The 24,627-nt window shown below is 40.3% G+C and overlaps 1 protein-coding gene and 1 long non-coding RNA gene across 4 annotated transcripts in view; one reads left to right on the top strand and one right to left on the bottom strand.

The window, feature by feature from the left end:
* DNER (delta/notch like EGF repeat containing) overlaps nucleotides 1-24,627 on the bottom strand; it is a 284,460-nt gene that overhangs the window by 89,803 nt on the left and 170,030 nt on the right. For both annotated transcript variants that reach the window (XM_005282630.4, XM_065556947.1), the window contains exon 5: nucleotides 10,097-10,242. In XM_005282630.4, the coding sequence (XP_005282687.1) occupies nucleotides 10,097-10,242 (146 nt within the window). The remainder of the gene's footprint in view (nucleotides 1-10,096; nucleotides 10,243-24,627) is intronic.
* Nucleotides 12,840-22,671, top strand: LOC135973572 (uncharacterized). 2 transcript variants are annotated; one of them, XR_010590479.1, is made up of 3 exons: nucleotides 12,840-12,954; nucleotides 16,912-17,047; nucleotides 22,497-22,671. It is a non-coding gene; the product is annotated as an uncharacterized LOC135973572 (long non-coding RNA). The 2 variants fall into 2 exon arrangements; XR_010590478.1 differs by lacking the exon at nucleotides 22,497-22,671 and adding an exon at nucleotides 21,563-21,700.

Below are 24,627 nucleotides of genomic sequence, written 5' to 3'. Positions count from 1 at the left end.
ATCTAAACTGACCAAAGTACAGCATAGATCTCAGTTATAAAAGATGTGAGCAGTAATTTATTTAGAAAAAGCATAATGGAAAAAATTAAAATACTAATGAAAATCATGTTTTTCCTCTCTCCTGTCCCCCCAACTAAACACGGAGATCTACTATCTCATATGCACAGAGTACTAATCAGTATGTTATATAGGTACTGGAGTAAGAGAGGCATAAAATTCAAAAGTGTTTTAGTCACTAATGTTAACAAAATGGACAGTTAAAAAGCTAAGGATAATGATGATGATGTCAGAAGATATGTAGTAGCAATTTACCATAAAATATAGTAACAAAAGGTTTTTTTGAAATTTTGACAACGAAAAATGTTGCAACACTTCCAACTCAAATTTCTAATGATAAATAACAGTTTGGGGGTTCACAGAAGTTATTCTGCAGAGATGATTAGGTGTCATTATTTGCTATTAGATAAGTCATCTTCATTTTTCCCAAATCATGGTGTTATATATTTTTCCTGTGTAGGTGACGTGCTCATTTAATTTGAGTACAAAAGCAACACAAAGGGAAGGAGAAATTACACACTGTCATAATCCTAAACAAAATAGTATCTAAACAATTCGAACCAAATAATGTAATTTATATACAATTCTTCTGTGTATTTTAGTTAATTATAATATGGAGTGTAAATCTATAACAGTATACATATAGATTGGGTAGCAATTAAATTGAAATCAAACCAATTTCTTATTAGCAAATCCAAAATATAAATTCTCTGCTATTTTCTAGTGATATACTGTACCTACAGCCAAAACAAGCTAAGAGTACTACTGGAAATAAATAAGAGGAATAATCATTGTACCAGATGCTGGATTTCTGATATTTTTACAAGCAAGAGAGATTATAAAAACTACATTGAGACAGATAATTCATTCTGCATTCTTAATTATAGTAAATTTATCCTTAACAAAGATGTTCAGACCTAATCTGATGCCTGCCTCTCCCTTGCTCAAAAAGACTTAATATTTGTTCAAATTTTTGGCTAATTACTATAATTTATGGACCAAATATTACTCTGATTTAGACTAGTGTAAATCTGGAGTAACTCCACTGAAGTAATTGATTTACACCAATGTAAATGAAAGCCTCTATCTAAAATACTTCAGCTTTCATTATGAAACAAAGCTTTGTTTGTGAAGACTGCCATCAGAATGTACATCAGTATTTTATTGCATCTGAATACATTCAGACAGACTAAAACAGCAGCATCAGGAGAAATGTGGCCTTCCTGTCATTTATCTTAATGAAATCCTATTTGTGATTACTTAAATGCTAATAGTGGTAATTGCTTCAGTGCTAAATGACATACTGAATAATGTCCAGAAAATATGCTGTTCTAGTATTGCCTCTGAATAGAGCTGGTATCATACAGACCTCATTCAGAGAAAACACACCAGAACGTTTGCGTGTTTCAGAAGGAATTAAATAACTTTAACAGCTAGGTCAGCTGTGTCTAGTTTTGATAGCTTTTACAGTTCTGATAGGCAGTATTATCTTCTGAATCTTGAAGTGTTTATTAGTGCATTTATATTTATTTACTGCTACATACATAAAAGCACTGAATGTTATTTTTCAATTGTCTCCTTCGATTTTCTACATGGGGAATTTCAGACATTGGCGCCCAGTCACCAATATCTCTGCACCAGCGCAAACCCCTAGTATAAACAGGGAAAATTACTATAGGAGCCAATAAGCACTGGTGCAACTGCCCCAACTTGAAACCAGGGTAAGCGGTACTGGTGCATATGATGGTTTAAAGGGGAAATTTACCTAAGGGTTTCACTGTTGAAGTTACATTAGTGGCTGACCACCAATAACTGAAACTGGGGCAAATATTCAGCACAGACAATATTTTAGATTAATCTCTTCAGGACAGAGACTGAATTTTGTATGTTCTTGATTGAATATAACAAGTTACAATATTCATGTGTTTCAAATATGTTTTCTTACAGGTTTTTAAACTTTTAAAACTTTGGATCAAAAACATGTTTGTTATAATTTGCCACAGTATATATCACGACACAAGCTGGAGTTATATTGTGTTCAGCATGTGACAAAAATGGACACACTGAAAAAACCCTTTTTGTAAATTCTGGTTTATTCTAATGATATAATCATAAATTTATTTTTGTAACTTGAATGTAATATAGTGATGTTCTGTTAAACCATATAATTAAAATTTATTAATGTTAAAGAAAAATGATGTATGAAGATCTTCAAGTTTTTTTAATTGTTAAACTAATAAAGTTTATGCTACTTAAACTGTCATTGATTCCTTCATCAAAATATATGTATCTTAGAAAGTATGAACTTTTTAAGAAGGTTAAAGATGCTAATTACATGATTTATGTGCCATTATTCCAATCTCATTGTTAACCCATACTGGCAAAAATACAAAAATCATGCCCGTATGTTGCAAGGCATACAAAGATGATACCTAATAAAGTACACCCCTACCCCGATATATCGCGACCCGATATAACACGAATTCGGATATAACGCGGTAAAGCAGTGCTCCAGGGGGGCGGGGCTGCGCACTCCAGCAGATTAAAGCAAGTTTGATATGACACGGTTTCATCTATAACGCGGTAAGATTTTTTGGCTCCCGAGGACAGCGTTATATCGGGGTAGAGGTGTACATTTTTTATGTATGAATCAAAGCCTTTGCCTAAATTTAAAATGTATATTGGCATAGCTATGTTAATGGGGGGGGGGAGGTGGGGGAAATACCACACACCTGACCGACAAAGCTATGCCAACAAAACCTCCAGTGTAGACACAGCTATGTTGATGGACAAGTGATTTTGTTGGCCTACCTAATGTTATTTGGGGAGATGGTGTTCCCACACAGGCAGAAATTCTGTTGGAAGAGGATGCAAACTTGACTCAGAATCTACTCTCTCAACAGAATTTGGACTAGAGATCTGTGTATTGCACTCCTCTCATCATCAGTACAGCGAAAATTGGAAGGGAATCTATACCCTGGAAGCCCTTTTGATTTCACTACTACATTGTATTCAACAGCTGGTGAAAATAATATTTGACTCCATCCAAACATAGGGGGCCAACATATTCATTACTCAGGAGTTTTCCTGAGCAAGGAATGAGTAAAAGTTGGGTAATGAGCTCTAGATCCGGACCAAGTTTATTTGTTTACTGTTTTACACGCTCTACAGATTACAGCATGCCTCTGTACTTATACTACAGGAAACTGTTAATTATAATTTACTTTCCAGTTAAGCAGATGTGGTAACATATTTCTTTTCCATTAAAATACATTTGAATCAAAATGGTGAGGTACAAAAACAAACAAAGAGGGTCATTAATATTCCTGTTGGCAGTGGAAGCAATGACTACAGCCAGTGGAGCTTTTAGCTTATTCAGGGCACTAGGCCTTTTATACATTCTTCTAAAAACATGCTTTGCATCTTGGAAGACTAGATTATACAAACAGAATGAATTATAGATAAAAACAAACAGAAAATCACAAAGGGCATGTTGTAAAGATAAATAAAATTAAAGTTTCAGCTTTGCAAAAAGAAGGACAGAAGATCAGCCTTGTGGGAAATTGACATTATGACTGAGTCATGTTGAGCATATAATTTTGGCAGTTGCTTGCTATATCACTACAAAAATCACCAAGCCATTTCATGGCATGTCTCACCTTGGATGAGGAAAATAGTGGCAAAAACATCCCACTCAACTCAGCATGCACCTCCCACAATCAAGTTAATTAAAACTACACTGTTCATATTGGTTGTGAATCAAAGTTTCCAGTCTTAAATTGTAGGGCTAAAGAGCAAGAAAATTTCTGTTTGAAAAACCAGTAGGGAGAAATAAATAAAATGACATTTTTATTCTCAATGCCATAAAAAACTGTTCATAAATTAATTATATTTGGAAATCAGAAATATAACCGATGCCTTGGCTGATTATCCGCAGTCTAGAATGATTTTTAAAGTAGTTTGGTTGCATGTAGAGAATCATAAATGTTAGGGTTGGTTTTTTTCCCCAGTATGTTCCAAAGAATTGAACGACTTTTCTGTAGAAATTAAAGAATAGTTATAATTGTGAGCCCAAATTTGATCTGTAGCAAAGACTTATGAAGGATATTGTTAATTCTAATTCTAGTTCTTTCTGCCTATAATACTTTGGTATCTGACTCTTTCAGAAACTGACCTCTCTATGGCTTCTCTAGGTCCAATAGCGCCACCTGCTGCTAGTAGTTAGCCATAAACTACAGTGTGCTAGAAGCTGTTCCCATTGCAAGTTATTCCTTTAATAAATATGCTCCTATTTTTACTATTCAATGGTCTGTTTTCAGTATGCTCTTTGCTATAACAAATGTATACTAAAACTGAATTCCCTGGATCCTTGACTCATGCTGATTTGAATGGGGACTGAGGGCACAACGCATTTCAGGAATGATCTCTAAATAACCTATTATTTTTAACAGTATTACTTCATTGGCCAGAAAATGGGGGTTGGATATCTGCTTATTTTGTAGGACCAACCAAAAAAAGGTTTCAATTTGAGAACCACATAAGACAATATTTCAGCCTCTTGAAACTAGTGTGATGAAGTACAGTGAGCAAAGAAATGGCCAGTGATGGAGTGAATTCATAAATCTCCTTTTGACTCAATATATATAACTGCCTCCACCACTTCTAAAAATGAAGTCTACGCACCCTTTGACTGAATAGGCAAATACATTGGGGACATAATCTGAGCCCTTCTGTCTATTCCTGTGCACCTAAGGGCCACACACTCCTTTTGGGGGGCGGGGGATCAGGGGAGAATGGGGGCATCCACAAGATACCAGCTTCTTTTTCCAAGAAACAGTTATTAGACCCTTAATCAAGAAAAAAATCTCTTCAGCTATCACCTAGGCTCAAACTTTCATTTTTGGAGGAAGCTTGTTGGGACAGCTGTGGCCCTACTTAGCGTTAGAGCATATCATAAACTGTACCAGTTGTGATCACTGATGATTACTATTCCTGATTCTTTTAGATATATTACCTGGCTTAGTTATCACTGATCATTGTAGCCTGCAGAATATAAATATTGTATCCAGCGGTAATGCAAGGAACCTACAGGCCCAAACCCCGTAAGACTCAGCTTGAGCACTTAGCATGAGGCTTTAGACCTACAAACCTTAGCATAAGTAAGTTAACCAGTAAAAACACTGAGCTATAGGGGAACCTAAGATAAGATTTTTGCTTGGTTTACAGTTGCAATTTTGCTAGTAGTGCATGAAATAACTAACAGGCATTTTAAGTATTTTGGGATAAGAACATCTGCAAACATATAATTGCAGGATTGTTATGGCAACAAATTTACATATATGACAATGGACTTGGGATAATTAATATGCTAACCTATAGGCTACAGACACCCCAATATTATCAGGGTGAGGAATTTAGTTGTGGATAGAGGAAGTAGAATATTTGCATGCATATTCACGGCAGCCACCGGACCCTATAATAGGTCCAACCACCACAGAAGCTAGAGAGCTCTCAGGACCTTGACCATCAGACTAGCTTAGCATGCCAGAGATCAGATAGGACCGTGCCTTCCCACCTCTAGGTCTCCATGAGAATTGTGAGTACACGCATATGGGCTGATGTGGGATGTCAGCCTCATGTTGCACTATAGTTACATTCTCATTTGGTTTGGAACATTTGTATTTTTATTGATTGTATTAATAAAATTATTAAAATCTTAGCTCTGCTCCAAGCGTGTGAGTCACTGTTTTGCACGTCAGGATCCCCAACAAGAAACTGAATTTGAAATTGAACTTAATCTTTCTGTTGTGCTTGACTCTGGGGCGGCACCTGGCAAACCTCAAGAAGTTGAATTGTTTTGTCAATTGGGAGTTTAACTGGAAACTCTAAAGGAAAATCGATATAATCAATATCCACTCAACAAATCAGGCAACACCATGAGGTGTGTTTTCTCCCCTACAAAGCCTAGCACTAATAGATGGAGACCCTCAAGCGACTCCATTCCTTTCTCCTTAAGAGAACCAGGAGGGTAGTCCTAGACAATTATTAATTTCCCTCATGGGCTCTCCCATGCAGAGACAGAGAGTTCCATTCTGTCCCCTCTCCTGTTCAATGATCATTTGAGCTTTTAGGAGGTTAGAAATACCAACTGTGCTGTCTATAGTATGCAGATGACATCCAACTTAATATTTCTCTCTCTTCTAGCACAGTTAACGTAGCTGAATGACTTGTTTCATGTCTAACAGAGACTGGGGTGTTGATGAGGATTAGTTGATTGAGGTTCAACCCAGAAAAGTCAAAGTTGATGCTTATAAGGTGCGGGATGCAATCTGAAGAAATAGCAAAGATATCAGCACCCCAGTTGAGAGAGTAAGCCTGCCATTTCTTATGCAGGCTTACAAACTAGAGATCTAGTTGGAGTTCAGAAGCTGATGGATGTTACACGTTTCAGCACTTAATCAAAAAGCAACTTATCATGTGTGCTTGGCAAAAAGGTTGTAACATTTTCTTTCAGATACAAATCTCATCAAGGTCATCCAAGCTTTTGTCATATCAAGACTGGATTGCATTACTGTAATACATTCTAAATGGGGTGACATATCTTAAGACCATTCTAAAATTTCAGAATACATCTGCCTGTCTATTTGGCCATGTTTATCATAGGCAGAACGTTACATCTGTTCTGTGTGATTGGCACTGATATCAAATGATTTCTGACTGAGGTTTAATGCATTCATTTTTAGAGCTGCTGCAAAAAAGTTTTGAAATTTGAAATGTTCTGACAAAAAATTATCCTTTTTTCATTATTTTCGTGAAAAATACATCGTTTCTCTACAGAGCCCAGCTACAGAGCTCGTCAAAAAAACTGAATTTTGGAATTTTTCAATGAAAAAGGCCATTGTTTGCAAAAATAATTCCCATGTTCTGAGTTTTAACCTATAAAACTTTAAATGGTGATGCCTTGCTCTCCCTATAGCCTGATTCTTTATGTGGTTCTATGCCAGTACAACAATAAAGGCTAGTAATGATTACATGAATGGGACCTACTGATTGGGCATTCTCAGTGAGGATTCGTCACCCCTGGAAAGTACTTCCCCTCTGGTCTGCCAAAGCCTGGATTTTAATGACTGCCAGAGCTTGCATCAAGACTTATATTGGGCATTTGTTTTCCAAAGATTTGAAGGTGGAGTGGTGGGTACTGAATGGGGTTTTGAAGTTGAGGGTTGACAGACCCTATTTGATAGCACTGAACCAATTTTGTTTCTTTTTTATTTTTTGTAAAATGGTACAGGTCAAAGATCTATATAAATAGGTTAATTACAAATTATAATGCACACATCTTCATGAATGAAACACAGAATACACCAATAGGTCATCACTTCTTCCAAAATAGTCAGATACAACAGTCAATGTAGATCTTTAGGTCTATGTAATATAACATTACATATTAACAGATGGAGAAAAGAGAGAGAGGTTGGGAAAATAAACAGAGAGAAAAAGGAAAGGGAGAAGTATACTGCCTTCCTCCTTTTTTAGTGAACATTCTAGTTCATATGCTTTATCTTCCACATGATTTTTAGTTGAACTGCTCTTATAAAGTTTCAATTTTGTATCTGTGCTTTAGGAGTGTTAATAAATGCATTTAAAAATCCAAACAAATAAAATTATCCATACTAAATTAAATAATTCTTCTTACTAAATAAAGAATGGGCACATATTCACATTATGATGTCCCATACTAAGTTTTTAATGTATTATTATGCAAGAAGCTTATGTGATTTAGAAAGCTGTGATTCTGAAAGAAAATTTTAAAATCTAGAAGGAAACAAATTAAAAAATTAAACTAGTTTATGAAATAGGACACGTGTACTTGAATGAACAACATTGATAGACAACCACTACAGTAAGGCCCTAAATTGGAAAGTACCATTTATTTCTAAAATGGTCTTGTAGTAATTTTGTGTATAATATCTCAAGTATTTTAAAAACATTATTTTTCAGGTCTGAAGAAGTTGTTCCATTCTTCCAGATGTTAATACTGTCATGGATATATGTATTTTAGCAGTTCAATTATTATCATTGCAGTTCAAACTATAATTTTCTGTCAACGTAATGTGCTTTTGTTTAGAGTTTAAATTAGTAAATGGTAGCAGCTGAGTTATTATTTAATTCCCCAAACGTGCCAACTTTTCTGTGCACAGAAGGCTAACAGATGTTAATATTTGCTCAACAGCCACCACTACTTTTATCTCCCAAGTGAATATTAAATATTCACAGTTAATCTAGGTTTTTACTGTGCTCTAAAATGTTTGTTGTTAAAAAACGAATATATACACAAGACATTTTCCATATAGACTAATGGAGAATATGTGGCCTAATTCAAAGAAACACAGACTAGAAAGATAAAAATGACACCCAGACAACAGAATTTAGCAGAAGGTTTTATAATTCTTTCCTTTGCATGTTGTTTTGTCTAGAGGAACTATCAGACCATAAAGTGATCAATGAAATTCCTATGATCTCTATTATAGTCCTTCAATATAGTATTGTTAAAGGGAAAGAGAAGTGAAGTCAACAGTAATCAGATACAGTAAGGAAAAACAATATAACATACAAACATCAGAATGGCCATAGTGGGTCAGACCAATGGTCTATCTAGCTCAGTATCCTGTGTCTTCCGACAGTGGCCAATGCCAGATGCTTCAGAGAGAATGAACAGAACAGGGCAATTAACTAGTGATCCATCCCCAGTCATCCAGTCCCAGTATGTCGAAGTCAGAGGCTTAGGGACACCCAGACCACCGAATTGCATCCCTGACAATCTTGGCTAACAACCAGTGATGGACCTATCCTCCATGAACTTATCTAATTCTTTTTTGAGTCCAGTTATAGTTTTGGCCTTCACAATATCCCTTGGCAACGAGTTCCACAGGTTGACTGTGCATTGTGTGAAGTAATACTATTATGGTTTTTTTAAACATGCTGCCTATTTGTTTGTTTGGGTGATCCCAGGTTCTTGTGTTATGTGATGGGGTAAATAACAATTCCTTATTCACTTTCTCCACACCAGTCATGATTTTATAGACCTCTATCATATCCCTCTTCAGTGTCTCTTTTCCAAGCTGAACAGTCCCAGTCTTTTTAATTTCCCCTCATATGAAAGCTGTTCCATAACCCAAATCATTTTTGTTACCCTTCACTGTATGTTTTCCAATTCTAGTGTATCTTTTTGATTTTCAGCATTACTCAAACAGCTCTGCCTTGTTTCTACCCAAGCTGATTTATATGAATCGGTGGCACCATTTTAAAATTTCTGAATAAGGCATTACATAGACTAACATACATGGTGAGAATGGTGTAAGATTACATAAAACCTTAAAAACAACAGAGCTGCGTGGGCTGCACAAACCGGATTGTACAGGTCTGCAGGTTCACGTGAAGATTTGGGTTCACCACTTATTGCAACTCAGCTCTCTTCAGTGCAGCCTCTGCTTTCCCCCCCCTTTCTACTCTCAAGCCAGGCTATAGTCCTCAGGGGAAGCTGTGTACCCATTCTACTGATCTTTTACCTAAATATTTAAGAAATTGCCAATATAACACTATGGAGATCATTCATGTGAACATATATCAATTAATGCTTTTGTTTCAAAAGGGGGGTGTTTATATTTTGAAATCACTAGTGAAGAAAAGTATTCCTTGATGGTGAAAGTTAAGTTGGTTTTGTTGTGATGAAATATAAATTACTTTATACTTGATACGAATATTTTTGTGTTATCTGGGCAGTGTTTGATTCTTCACATCTTTAATTAATTATTTCTTTGCTTTTTAGATCTTCAGTTTTGTAAATGATGTGACAGACAAGTACACTGTTATTACTTAGTAAGCTCTACCAGCTTTTGAAACATATAGACATGCATGCATGCACACACGCACACACAGTGGAATTAGTATCAAAATACTAGTCTAAACATATGAGCTATGTCCTACCCCATTTAATGTCTACTCTTTAAATAAGGTTTTTGATAATGTTTCACCTTACCTCAGATGGTTTTGTGATACATTTTCCTTTTCCCAAACACTGAAAGTCATCTGAGTAGCTTCCCACAGGCATGCAGGTGCTGACTTTTACTACCACAGTTAAGCGTAAAGCCACAATGCATTTAGTAATTGAATCATTCACAAAGCCTGAAAAGAAACAGAGATTAAAGGGTTTTAATTTAAAATAAAAAATTCTAATGAATGGTTTTATTATTAGTAAAGTAAAAAAATATTGAATACAAAGAAACTATGGCTCAAATTTCACCCTCATTCACTTCTCATGAAACCCCACTGAAAGCTTACATGGGATTTAAATTAGGGTGGAATTTGTCCACGTTACTGATCAAGTTGACTGACAAATGGAAGACATTCCAGAGTCACGATGCATCATTAGAGTGTCATTCAGCACTCCTTCCTCTGGCAAAACTCCCATTTCACCTCAAAGAATGAACTAATAATTTGCTTAACATGGCCTTAAGTTAAAAAGTACTTAACCTGCCCCTTAACATTGATCTTCAATTTGCCTTGTTTCTGATAAAACTATATTTTAGTTTAAGTACCATAAAATATATAACAGACAACTACAATAGCTTAGGAGAGTAGACGAAATAAAAGCCTAGTTTTCCTTGATTTTGTCTCAGTTTTTAATGGTAACATGAAAGCAAAGCCAACAAAGTAAACAAATTAGGTTAAAAATTAACTTAAATAATCAATCTGTAGTATGGAAAATTTAGTTTGAACAGAGTTAATAAGCATATCATTGAAACAACACAACATAAATTACAATGAATCACTAACAACTCAAATGTTTCCTAGTAGCATTTTAGATCAAAGTTGAGCAGCTTTACCCTCTACTTGAAGGCATTACTCTGTTTCAATGTAACATGAGAACTTTTGAACATCACATCCAATCAATTCCAAAACTTCGGGGACTGTTCTAGCCATCACTGGACTGAACCCTATTGATTTTGCTCAAAATCAAAAAAACTGGAAGGGAGAAATCGGAGACCCAAGTTGTCCCCACCATCTGGTCAGCAGGACGAGCACCCTCAAGTATTCTGTAATTTTCTACAGATCAAATAGTTGATGGCAGTCATTAACACCTTTCATAATAACAATGCCTCCATATCAGCTCTATCCACCCTCCCAATACAGTTCAAAATACTGACACCCTGAAAGAGAAAGAAAAAATGGAAGACGACAATTGGGAAAGTGACGGTATGAGAGGAATGGAGGCACACAGAATCCCTGGCAGAGGGCAGAATGGGTTTGTATAGAGCCCTTGGTATGGGGGGATGGAATGAATGGGGAATTTCATGGTTAGAGTGCAAGCTGTGCTTTTGGCCCCTTTTCAGTGCACCCCTCAGGTGACAGGCTCTAGCTTCCTACACCTCACTCTGGGTAGAACAACACAGTCCTACCCTCAGACTGGATCTCTGGCTTGCAGCCCTCCTACTTACCAATCATGTTAATCTGAAAGGCCAAACTGGTTTTGGCACCTGTACGCTCATTTCCTCCAGGAGACTATGACAGAATAAGTTTGCAGTGATGGAGAAACAGCTTTTTCAGAACAAAGTAGTATTTATTTGGCAAAGGGTGCATCACATGCATAGCAAATGGGTTAAAACAACAGAGTCCTACAGGGATCTTAACTTCTCTATAAATATCTCAGGTAGGTCCAGCATATTGCGGACTACCCTTCTGAGTCTGAGAGTTAGTTTTCATCCCCACAGACCCTCTTTCCATGTCTCAATCAGCCTGGGTGTCAGCCTCAGTCTGCTGACAACCTTTCCTCCCCTTTCCGCAGGAGCAAATCTTTAACTGACCAGTGTTTTCTGATCTCTGGTCTCAGCCTGGAGAAAACAGCTGTATAACCTTGCTGGCACCAGGCAGGCAGCCTCTTTACAGCAAGTAACCTGCCTATTGTGTTTGAGTGTTTGCTGGGATGCTCCTTATCTAGGTCATAATTTTGTCTTTCCTGCTTGATTTCTCCAACACCTCCTTTTGATCTCACCCCACGGTAAGTAACCTATCACAAACAAACAAACAGAAAGGAATGCACAATAGTCAAATACAATACAGCTATCTCCTATTTTGTTACAGGGTGGAGGGGGAAAATGAGGCACACAAAGGCCCCGGCATGAGGGGTCCCTGAAATAGACGACGCAGGGAGGATGGCACACAGGCAGCTTGTGGAATGGAGGTATAAAGAAGCCCCAGGTCTGTGAAATGATCTCAACCTATAGAAGCAACAAACTGTGCAATCTTCTGGTTCTAATTTTTCAGCCAAAACATACTGTTCCATATACATTTCTCTCCTTTTAATACAATTCTCCTTCTGCTGCATATTAAAATCCCAGTTGTGTATCTATAAGGCATTGTTACAAAATAAATTGATTTGACAATACCACAGCCATTTTGTGCACTCAGCCACCATTAACTGGAAGTGAGAACACCACATTGTTAGAAATAACTTGAGCTTTGTATAAGCACAGGAAATAGCTGCAGCTGCAGTTTTGCTGATAAGGATGGAAAATAAAATTGGAAGAATCATGAGAATGGGCGAAAGTGTGGATAGCTGACCTTGGATTTGTGTGTTCCTGATTATGAGTTTTTGCTGATGTTATGACTAGGAGTTGCTCGCTGATGTTAGGAAAACTATTAGTTTGCAAGGGGTTACTATGAGTTATTATTTGTTTTGAGCAACCTATAAAAAGATCAGTCAGTGTGTGTAATTTGGAGAAGTTTGAAGAGGTTTTCTATGAGCTAGGAGGCTGACATCCAACTCCCTAGTGGCTAGGAGGAAGGCTGGCCCCCACAAACCTGCTGCTGACCACTCAACTCCATCTCAGACTTTGGGTAACTATATCTGGGTTGCTCGGGACTATTGCTATTTTAGATGTGTGCTTTAGATGCCCTGGGTCCAAACATTTGGATACATAAGGGAGCATCCACACAACCACACTGGACACTGATACGTAAAGAGCTCTGAGCTTGTATGTCAAGTGCATGTGCAGGAGAGGGTGAAAAATTTTTGGGTGAAAGCACTCTCATTTGTACTGATCATTTATCAGACGGAGGAGCTGTAGACCCCATCAACTTATTTCCTGACACTGCCTGGAGATAGGAACATATAAATTAGCATAGTTTCAGATTGAGAAAACTCTGGGCAATGGCATATATTGGTACTATTTAAAACAAGCTATAACACAGGAATGGAAATGGCAGCATGACTTTGTTTTTACGTGGAAAGGCTTTGCTGATCAAGGGATATTTGAAAACCTCTTTCAGCATTCACTCCATCATCAATCTACAAACCCCGTAAAAACACTTTGAAAAGTTTCCAAAGTGTTTGGCAGAAGATCTGAAGTGCACTTTCACAGGTAAATACATTTATAAGACCCTTTTGGAACAAGTTTATTTTCCTCCATTTCTTCAGGTGAACCCTCCCAACTTGCAGGAGACACAACTGGGAGACTCTCAATGGAGAAAAGACAGGGGATGCCCCCTTAATATGTCACAGGGGCAACGGGTCTGCTGCTGCTGCTGCTTCCATTCAGTAAGGAGGAAGGGACAGGACAATTTGCAGGCTACTGTCTCTCTCTTTGCAAAAGACAACTGCAGGTAAAGGGGAGGGCACCTGAACGGATGGAGGAGAAATGTGCTAGGAGAGAAAGGGAGCCTCTACAGATTCTAGAAGTTTAGCTGAACTGCCATATTTTGAGGCTTGGAGAATTAAGATATAAATATGAATATAATCTAAAATTTCTCTGGATTTGCATAGGAAACACCCTCCCCTTGCCCCAAGGAAATCCTTTAGTCTCTTCTTTTCAGAATTAACCTAGGATGTTTTTTTAAAATGCTGGTATTTCTGCATTATTAATACATGGATACTAATATTGTCTATATGGATCCCTCTCCTGAACATGCACTTGACATATGTGACGTTGCACGCTATATGATCTTATGAAAATATGCTAATTATAGAATATCAGGGTTGGAAGGGACCTCAGGAGGTCATCTAGTCCAACCCCCTGCTCAAAGCAGGACCAATCCCCAGACAGATTTTTGCCCCAGATCCCTAAATGGCCCCCTCAAGGATTGAACTCACAACCCTGGGTTTAGCAGGCCAAAGCTCAAACCACTGAGCTATCCCTCCCCCCAATGAGTATGAATATAATGTAACTGGAATATGCTTCATGCAAAAAGTCTCTTGTAAAATATCATTACAAAGCTTATAATCTACTAGTGTGGTCATCCTATTTGTATAAAGGTACCATTCTTATATCTGAAACTAGAAATATGAAATATAACTCTGAGGTCCTATTATAATTATGCAAAGTGTGGGACATTAATGGTGGTCTGGAATCTTGATGGCTCCCATCAACTAGGACAACTGGTTGTAAATGGCTGTGTTTACTTGCAAGCCTTCCTGTGAGTCAGGCCAGGAAGAATGAAGGCTCGGGGTCTCACAGGACATGTGACCATGTCACCTGGTACTGGAATTCATCTTAAACCTGGTGCTTTTCCATTTATAACAGGGATCTCAAACTCAAATCACCACAAGGGCCACATGAGGACTAGTACATTGGCCTGAGGGCCACATCACTGACACCTTTTCATATAAAGGTACAAAAGCCCCCTCCCCCGCCGCCCAACCCCACTCCACCCCTTCCATGAGGCCCTGCCCCTGCCCTGCCTCTTCCCCACCCGCATTCCAACCCCTTCCCCAAATCCCCACCCCTGCCCCGCCTCCTCCCCTTCCTCCTGGAAAGCATTAAGCACCGCGAAACAGCTGTAACTCTATGGGCCGCAGGGGAAAGGATTGGGCCCAGACTAGGAAGGAGTCCAGTCTGTGAAAGAAGTTTATTGGAACATCTCTGTGGGTGAGATTTCATCTGTATTCAGTTTCCTACTGTATTAGGCTTAGACTTGTGTGTTTTATTTTATTTTGCTTGGTAACTTAGTTTGTTCTGTCTGTTATTACTTGGAACCACTTAAATCCTACTTTTTATATTTAATAAAATCACTTTTGCTTATAAATTAACCCAGAGTAATTAATTAATTCCTGGGGGAGCAAACAGCTATACATATCTCTCTGTCAGTGTTATAGAGGGCGGACAATTTATGAGTTTACTCTGTATAAGCTTTATACAGAGTAAAATGGATTTATTTGTGGTTTGGATACCATTGGGAGCTGGGTGTCTGGGTGCTAGAGACAGGACCACTTCTTAAGCTGTTTCCACTTAAGTCTGCAGCTTTTGGGGGAAGTGATTCAGATCTGGGTCTGTGTTTGCAGCAGGCTAGCTCAACAAGACAGGGTTCTGAAGTCCCAAGCTGGCAGGGAAAACAGGCTCAGGGGTAGTCTCAGCACATCAGGTGGCAGTCCCAAGGGGGTCTCTGTGACCCAACCCATCACAACATACATGCTCAGAGCTCTTTCTATAGCAGCATCCAATGGGGCTGTGTGGATCTTCCCTCATGGATCCTAATGTTTGGACCCAGGGCATCTAAGAAGGTGCAGCACCCACTATAACTCAGTTCATTTCAGTGGCAGAGGCAGTGAGTTAGAAGGCTTTTTTGTGTCTCTCTTTTCAGTGCCTCAGTTTTTATGAGTTAGTGGTTTTGTCTTTTTAAAAACACAAAGGGTAGAAATCCTTACGCTTCACAATGTAAGCCAGGCTCTAACTAATGGGGTTAGGAAGACGTCTCCCCTACGAGCGGTTTAATTCTATAACTGTCTATTAAATCTTGTTCATCTATTTTTTTAAACCTTCCTCTGAAGCACTGGGTACCGGACACTATCAGAGACAGACATGGACTAAATCAAACCAGTGGAAGGTGGCAACAAACTTGTCCATCCAGGCTACACATTATCTGTCCCATACTTTTGGCAAAACACAAAATGACACTGAGTCTTTAAAGCTAAATTTTTGACTGGATGTCCACCTGGCCTCTGCTGGAAAGTGCATGTAAGTGCTTCTATGGGCTACCACACACTGCTGTCCACCCCGGACAGCATAAGGTATGTTTGTATAAATTGGCATAAGTTATGTTGCTCAGTGGGTCGCTAATTCACACCCGAGTGATACAACGTATATCAATGTAAGCTGTTGTGTAGCCATAGCCTAAAAAGCACAGTGTTACCACCATCAATTAATCTAAACGCAAACATAATAAATTCTAATAAAACTAAATTTTGATCCAAATTCGTCTGAGTTTCTAAAAGCAGCTTTATACATCATGGAAATTTTTGAAAAACCTACTTATTTAAGTTTTGTTTGTTTCTCTTTCCTTGCCCTTAATTACACTAATATAGGCATGGAAATGAGATTTTTATTTTTATTTTTTACAGCTCACTTTCTCCTGACGTTATTCCCCATCTGAAGTCATAAATTTATTTGTGACATCAAAATTAGTTGCTTGGAATGTGACTGATATGCATCCAATGAGGGATTAAGATTTCTGGAGGGAATAAACAGCAAGACCCTAAGGAAATATTCTATTTTTATGCAAATATCATTAACAAGAATGACCGAAAAGAGAAGCAGAAAGTACATGAAATAGAAAGATTTTCAATGACACATTACCCTCCTCCCGCACCCTAAGATTTCATTCTTATGTAGCTATTCCCTAATGCAGTTATTCCCAAAGAGATAATGATGTTTACGTGGTAAACAGGGATGTAATTCAGACTACTATTCTTACCCTTCACAAAAGAATTTAGGGAATACAACTGCATTTTTCTTAGTGTTTCATAATGTTTTTTCCAAGAATTTTTTCTACTATGTGGTAAATTCTGCCTCTCTTCCAAAGGTCCCTGCCTGATGTGAAACCTGTACAAATCAATTGCATAGGATGAGCGAGATCTTGGGAACTCACACAGGGGACATGTAAACCTTAAAAGACCAGTTCTCTGGGAAACTCCTGCATGAAGATGATGAGCACCATTGTGAGTGTACCTAGGGTGACCAGATCAGCGCTATAAAATATCGGGATGTGGGGGGGAGGGCGGGGCGGAGCAAAAAAAGGCGGGGGGGCATATGTGGCGCGCGGTGGGTCCGGGCAGGAGCAGCGCAGAGCGGGCAGGGGCCGGGGAGGCAGCGCGGCCCGAATCCCCGCTGCTGCTGGGGAGCCCCACGCCTCTCCCTCCCGCTCGTGGCTGCGGCTCCTTCCCAGCGGGACGCGCCTCCTGCTGCCCCGGCCACATGCGGCACGCATCCCCCGCACCTAGTCTCCCTCCCGCCGGGAAGGAGCCACTGGACGTACGCCGCATGTGCCTGGGGCGGGCCGGGGGGGTGTATCCCGCCAGGAAGGAGCTGCAGCCGCGAGCGGGAGAGAGAAAATTTAGGACAATATAAAAGTTATAATGAGTACAGTACTCAATAAAACAGGGATCGTGTTGCTTGGATGCTGAAAGAAAGCTATTTCCAGAGCTTTTATTAAGCACTCCTTAGCTTCTAGGTATGTTAGTAATTCTATGAGTGCTGTAGAAAATATTAATGGAGACTTTTCCATTTCATTTTACAATTTTACTGTATAATGTGGATAATTAGTTAGTGTTTCTAATTTGTAATGATCTATACCTTAATTTCCATGTTGCAAACCAGAGGGTGAGGGGAAAGAGCACAGAAAATGTCTTCTTGTCCAACATAAATTTAATCCACATGGATTTAACCATAATCAATTAGCCAATATTCCAATAGTCTCAATGAAAAATTTACTAGATATATCTCTGATGTCTGGTTTGACTAGTAAAGTGGTATGCTGCTGAAAACTGCCAAACTGTTCTGGACCTAATCGACATCATATATTACCCATCAGTATAAAGGTGCAGCCAAAACTCACTTCCTCTTACAATAGAATTTGATAGTCCTCGATAGAGAAACAGTTATGTAATTATATATGCATGTTTGGAAGTATCTAGAGTTTATTTGCTTGTCTGAAACAGATTGTTACACACTCTTCAGGACAGTTCCCTAAAGGAATTTAAAATCAGCCTCCTTTATACTTTGAGTCTCGTTACTATTTTGGCAACAAAAGCACTTGGCAAACTGCTGAAAAAATCATTTCTCTCACTGGAGTGCCATATTTTTTCTTATAATTTCCAAAGATTGTGAAGATAAAACAAGACTATTTATTTTCTCCTTTCAGTATTTATATTTAGGTATACCAGATTCATAGATTTTAAAGCCAGAGAGGACCACTGTGAGAATCTAGTCTGATCTCTCGTATAACATAAATGAATTACTTTCTGCTTCACATCCAATAGCTCTGATTGAACAAGAGCATATCTAAGCTCTACTTTAATTTCCAGGTAGGAGGATAATTTCAGACATGTTTACAGCTCCCTTGATCTCGAGCCTCGAGAAAAATAATATAGCTGCTTATAATGATAGGTAATTTTGTTCAATTTAACTTTGCAGTCTTTCCAAGGCCCAGTTAAAATGTAATGATGTCAAAGTAAATTTCAGGGAAAGAAGTCAGGGCTGAACTATTTACACCGGTGTGTATGAACAATTTGAAATCCTTATAAATCAGAATCTGAAATGGAGAACTCTGCATCTATTTTAAAGGAAAGAATCTTTCAAGCTTATACATAATCAGTTGATAATGAAAACATATCTGTACGATTTCACTGGTACCATACATGGTAAGATATACTAGATCTCATTCCCATCGTTGCTGTTTTGCATCCTTCAGCCTAGGAGCACAAAGCACATACCTTAACCCTTCTATTTCTCTCACTTCAAGAAAGTCGAGGAACAAAAAAGTAGGAAAGTCAAAACACAACAATCCTCCTCCAGACCAGTTTGGCACATAGCTTGGGTCTTGCAACTAATTTTGTTATGTAGATCAGAAACTCTGAACCACACCACTATAACTAGTACAGCTAGTCCTTCCTTCTTCCATAAATCAGTGCAGTTAGAGGGTGCCACTATATATACTTTCCCTCTGGAGATTCTGCCCCGTTGTATAAACTACCATAGAGGGCTACTCTGTCTACATCACCTGGAAGCCACAAACCACAAAACGACTATCTTCCTTTGTTTTCATAACGTTGATAACAGATCATAATCTCTACTATGACAAAGGCAAGGGAGTCTTGGGTCAGAGGAACAGTGCAAGGCTTTACTTGCTATTGTCTGGCACAAGTTAGGTATCCAAGCTGTTTTGAATTTAGCAAACCAATCAGAACGTGTGTCAGTGAGTCTCTTATTACCTTGTGGATAGCAGCATCCAGTGAAGTGGGAGAAAAAATGACTACACAATACCATCAGGTGAAGAACTCAAACACAGTCTCTGGCAACTGACAGACAACTACTTTCCCATTTCAAGATGCTGGTTGTGGGATCTCACAGCCACAGCATAGGTGACTTTTGAGAAGAACTACAGAATCTGAACTGGACCAGCCAATGAAGGAAAGAAGATGTTACCAAAGCTGTCTGGCAACAGTACAGGAAGGTGGCTGACTAAGGTAATGTGCAAGGTCACTATTACTGTGCATTACCTGGTGCATGCACGCTGCTTTGGCTATTGTGCTTGGTGAGTGTAGAAATGCGCTCTCACTATTTCCGTGCTACAGTGCATCCAACACAGAAATACTTTTTCCTCCAGCCAAGCCTGTTCATACAGTGCTGGAGCAAAATTAGTAATTTTAAGATTGAAATACAATTACCCTCAATCTCCTCCGCTAAAGCACTAAATTACAAAGCTCAAAGCTGAGATTCTGTTCTGCATCATGCACCAGGGTCTTGTTCACCATTTGTTTCTCTGGTGAACCTACACATGATGCTTGGACCCTCCAAGTATATCTGACATTGTCAATTATCATGATCCTGAACATTGCAACAGTTACATCGGCATACAGCCACCATATTCAGTACATCGTTTGTGCTTGTGTATATTTGGCTCCTAGTGTCGGCAGTGTGTATGCTCACCAGAAGTGCTTGTATTGATTCAGAGTGCAGTGCATCATGGGTAGGCATCAGTGCACTCTCTTATGGGAAGCTTTGGAAGTGCATGAAGGCCAAAAAGAAGTTAAGCAGGAGTTATTGGGAGCATGGAGTCAACTTCCCAGTTTGCAACTGTCTCCATCCCATCATGTTATCTGTTTCCCATAATTTTTGCACCTTTTTTCAAAATCCCACAAACCCACGCAGCCCTCTTCAATGTCTGCCATCTCTGACAGAAGTATGGAGCCTGCACAGTTCTTTACTTTTATCATGAACATTGTAAGTACAGGGTGCATGATCCTTGAGTATTTGCACAGCTGCAAAAAGAACCAAATGAGTGAAGAACACAATTCCCCGAAGGACAGATTGCTGTGGGACATAGCAAGAACCAATTCAAGGTTGCTGGTGGCATTCACGGAGCAGCTGCAGATATGGACCCAAGAAACAAGCGATGACTGATGGGATTGGATCATAATGCAGGTTTGGGATGATGAGCAGTGACTGCAGAATTTTCAGATGCACAAGTCCACATTCTTGGATCCATGTGCCAAGCTCACCCCAGCCCTCCAGTGCAGGGACACCAAAATGAGAGCGGCACTGACAGTGGAGAAGCAAGTGGAGATTGCACTGTGGAAATTTGCAATGCCAGATTGCTACCGGTGAGTCGGGAATCAATTTGGAGTCAGGAATTCCACTGTAGGGGCTGTAGTCATGCAAGACCATTAATCGCCTCCTGCTTTGCAGGACTGTGACTCTGGGTAATATGCAGGATATATCCTGAACTGTGGTAGAACAACAGATGACATGCATGTCCCTATTTCAGCATTAGACCACTTTGCCGCTGAGTACATCAATAGAAAGGGCTACTTTTCTATGGTTATGCAAGCACTGGTGGATCACCAGGGATGCTTCGCCGATATTAATGTGGGCTGGTCAGGGAAGGTGCATGATACTCGCATCTTTAAGAACACAGGACTGTTCAGAAAGCTACAATCAGGGAGCTTCTTTCCTGACCAGCAGATTACCATTGGCAATGCTGAAATGCCAATAGTGATCCTGGGGGATCCAGCCTACCCCTTGCTCCCATGGCTCACAAAGCCACATGCTGATCAGACTGACAGCATTAAGGAATGATTCAACTACTGGTTCAGCAGGTGCAAAATGACAATTGGTATTGTTTACCAGTGTGGAGGGCAGAGGTGGAGCAGCAGTCTGTTGAATCTGAACTGCAAGACACAAGGGCTATGAAAAGAGCTCAACGTGGATCTATAAGGTTCAGGGAGGCTTTGAAAGACCATTTTAACAGTGAGCCAGAGTAATAGTGTGCTCTGCCGGGCCCTGCTCTTTTGTGGCCTGATATGAATTGTGTGGTGATTGCTGTACATCTACGAACATAACATTGTCAATGAACCTATTAATTTTGTTTGTGACTGATCCTGTGAGTTGTGTAACACTGTGCAATAACAAGCATCAGGATTATTGTGCAATAACAGGTAATCTGTTGTTTTCAGAACTTCTGAGTATATGTGGTGAACTGATACACATAAGAACATAAGAATGGCTATACTGGGTCAGACCAAAAGTCCATCCGGCCCAATATCCTGTCTGACGACAGTGGCCAATGCCAGGTGCCCCAGAGGGAGTGAACCTAGCAGGTAATGATCAAGTGATCTCTCTCCTGCCATCCAATTCCACCCTCTGACAAACAGAGGCTAGGGACACCATTCCTTACCCATCCTGGCTAATAGGCATTAATGGACTTAACCTCCATGAATTTATCTAGTTCTCTTTTAAACCCTGTTATAGTCCTAGCCTTCACAACCTCCTCAGGCAAAGAGTTCCACAGGTTGACTGTGGAAACTTGGTGGAGTGAGGACAATCAACGGGACACAATCATTCCAGGGTACAACACATATCGGAAGGACAGAACAGGTCGTGCGGCGGAGTGGCACAGATGAATTATGTTCCAAACAACAGAATTCTATTTTGTAACAAAAAACTCTGTACAATTTTAAAATACATTAAAAACTTAATAAATTAAGAGAACTGAACCTATGAAGGGTAAAGAACATTCATGTCCATTTCAGCCACATTCTGTGGCTTGGTACTGCAGCAGGCCCTTATGCCACATGGATTGTGAGGCATGTACAGGGAGATCCATATATTGAGTTCTCTATGGACTGCAGAGGGAGGTGAACCTGAGATCATTGAACCTGCAGGTCCATCACAGTCTGCAGCATCTGTGTTTGCTGCCTGAGAAACCCCATTACGTCCTGGTGCATCTCCCTCCTTTTCCTGCTGGGATTTCTGGGCCTTTCTCCACTTCTCTTTCCACAATGTTCATCTTCCAGGCCCTGTGCTTACAGTCCAATATGCAGCACTGGCTTGCAGGATCTCATTGAACGTGTGATCCTGAATCCTCTTCTTTCTCCTTATCTGGCTCAGGCGTGGAGAGGGAGACCCTGAAGGTAGCAATGGCTGCAGCGGAAGATGAAGCTCTCAGAGGTACCATTGTGAGCATATTCGCTACTGAAAGTGAAACAAGATGCTGAACTCACTCCCCTACATTCTCACTTTACTTGGGATTGCTTGTGCACGGTGCCCAACACACCACCAGCCATGGTGAGTATGGCCCTCTGGGAGTTGGGGAAATGAAGAGGAAATTGCTCGGCTGCATGATTCTAGTAGCGCAGGGCAACAGCAATGAATATTGGCACCATTTTTCATAGGCTGTGATGCTTTAGCTGATATCTCACTCCTGAGTGTCGCAAAGGCAGAGAGAACACAGTTGCTGCTAGCGTCCCGAAGATGCCCAGACCCTTGTGCTGCTAGCCTGTGTACTGCAATGGTGCCTACTGAAATTATAGCTGAGTGGTGTGGAGGAAGAAATAAGGCAGCTCTCCCTAGAAACCTTCAGCAGACAATTGCAGAGTACCTCCATGAAAATTTCATGAAGATCTCTCAGCAGGATTCAAAGGACACCTTTATGCACATAAAAAAAATCTGCTCTGCATGCTCCCTGTACTCTAGAGGGGAATGAAAAGTAGATAGCAACTCTACCTCTTTTGGTAGTACCACTAACTCTTCTAGCACAAGTAAATTAGTGAAAAGTCAAAAAATGTGTCCTGCTACTTTGGGGGTGCCATCCCTCTAATTAAAAATTTATCTACACACTGTGACAGACCCAGACCAGTGGGGTACAGAAGTCTGGTAGAGGGCAAATATACTGGTCACTGGATGAGTAGTTTTCTGTTCCCTGAGTGACCAGAGCAGGGGCTGCACTAGAGTAATCAGGAACCTGCTAGAACCAGTTAAGGCAGGCAGACTAATTAGGACACCTGGCACCAATTAAGAAGCTGCTAGAATCAATTAAGGCAGGCTAATCAGGGCACCTGGGTTTTAAAAAGGAGCTCACTTCAGTTTGTGTGTGAGAGTGTGAGAAGCTGGGAGCAAGAGGCGCAAGGAGCTGAGAGTGAGAGGGTGTGTTGCTGGAGGACTGAGGAGCACAAGCGTTATCAGACACCAGGAGGAAGGTCCTGTGGTGAGAACAAGGAAGCCATGGGGAAGTAGCCCAGGGTGTTGTAGCTGTCATGCAGCTGTTACAGGAGGCACTATAGACAGCTGCAGTCCACAGGGCCCTGGGCTGGAACCCGGAGTAGAGGGCGGGCCCGGGTTCCCCCCAAACCTCCCAACTGACCTGGACTGTGGGTTCTCCCAGAGGGGAAGGTCTCTGGACTGTTCCCCAACCCACAAGGTGAATCTCTAAGGCAAGAAAATCTGCCAAGAAGCGCAGCACCCACCAAGATAGAGGAGGAACTTTGTCACAACACTTACCCGAGATTCCTTCCCCTGCACCAGGCTCACCTGTGCTTGACTGGCAGGACTGGCTGGACTGCGGTGGAGTCAAAAACAGGTCCTGGCTTGCTGCACAGCTGGATCCCGCTATCTCCTGTTTCCCATATTACTTCTCCTGATCCACTACCTCCTCCTTGCCATTCATGGCAAAGACCTTTGACTCAGGCTCTTCAGAGTTATCTGCGGTGCTGTGTGTGTGTGTGTGGGGGGGGGGTGGTCTCTGCCAAGTGGGGCATGCATTTCTTTATATAGGCAGCGGGTCTGCAGGTCAGCACCAGATTAATTGTTGGCCTCTCTGACCTTCTGGTATTCCTGCCGCAGCAATTTGGCTTTCACACAGCACTACTGCTGGTGCCTGCCATACCCCTTCTCCTGCATCCTATGAGCAATCTGCTCGTAGATAGCAACATTTTTATGGCTGGTCCATAGCTGTGCCAGCACAGCCTCTTCTCCCCACAGGCCCAGGAGATCCAGTATCTCCTGTCTGCTCCAGGCAGCAACATGTCTGGAGTGTGTAACTGGCATGGTCAGCTGGGCAGTTGCGCTCAAAAATGGAAAGCTTTAAGTGTGCTTGCCAAGCTGAGCAATCAGGAAAAGGAATTTCAAAAACGTGCAGGGCTTTAAAGGGTAGGGGAGGTTTCTGGTCTCTGTGGCCTCTGGGCAGCAGAGTTCACAATGGTGACCAGAATGGTCAGTGAGTGGCATTGTGGCATAGCTGCTG

This window comes from Chrysemys picta, chromosome 9 (genome assembly GCF_011386835.1).
Source record: "Chrysemys picta bellii isolate R12L10 chromosome 9, ASM1138683v2, whole genome shotgun sequence".
NCBI lineage: Eukaryota > Metazoa > Chordata > Testudines > Emydidae > Chrysemys > Chrysemys picta.
This window is presented reverse-complemented; position numbering and strand designations above follow the sequence as displayed.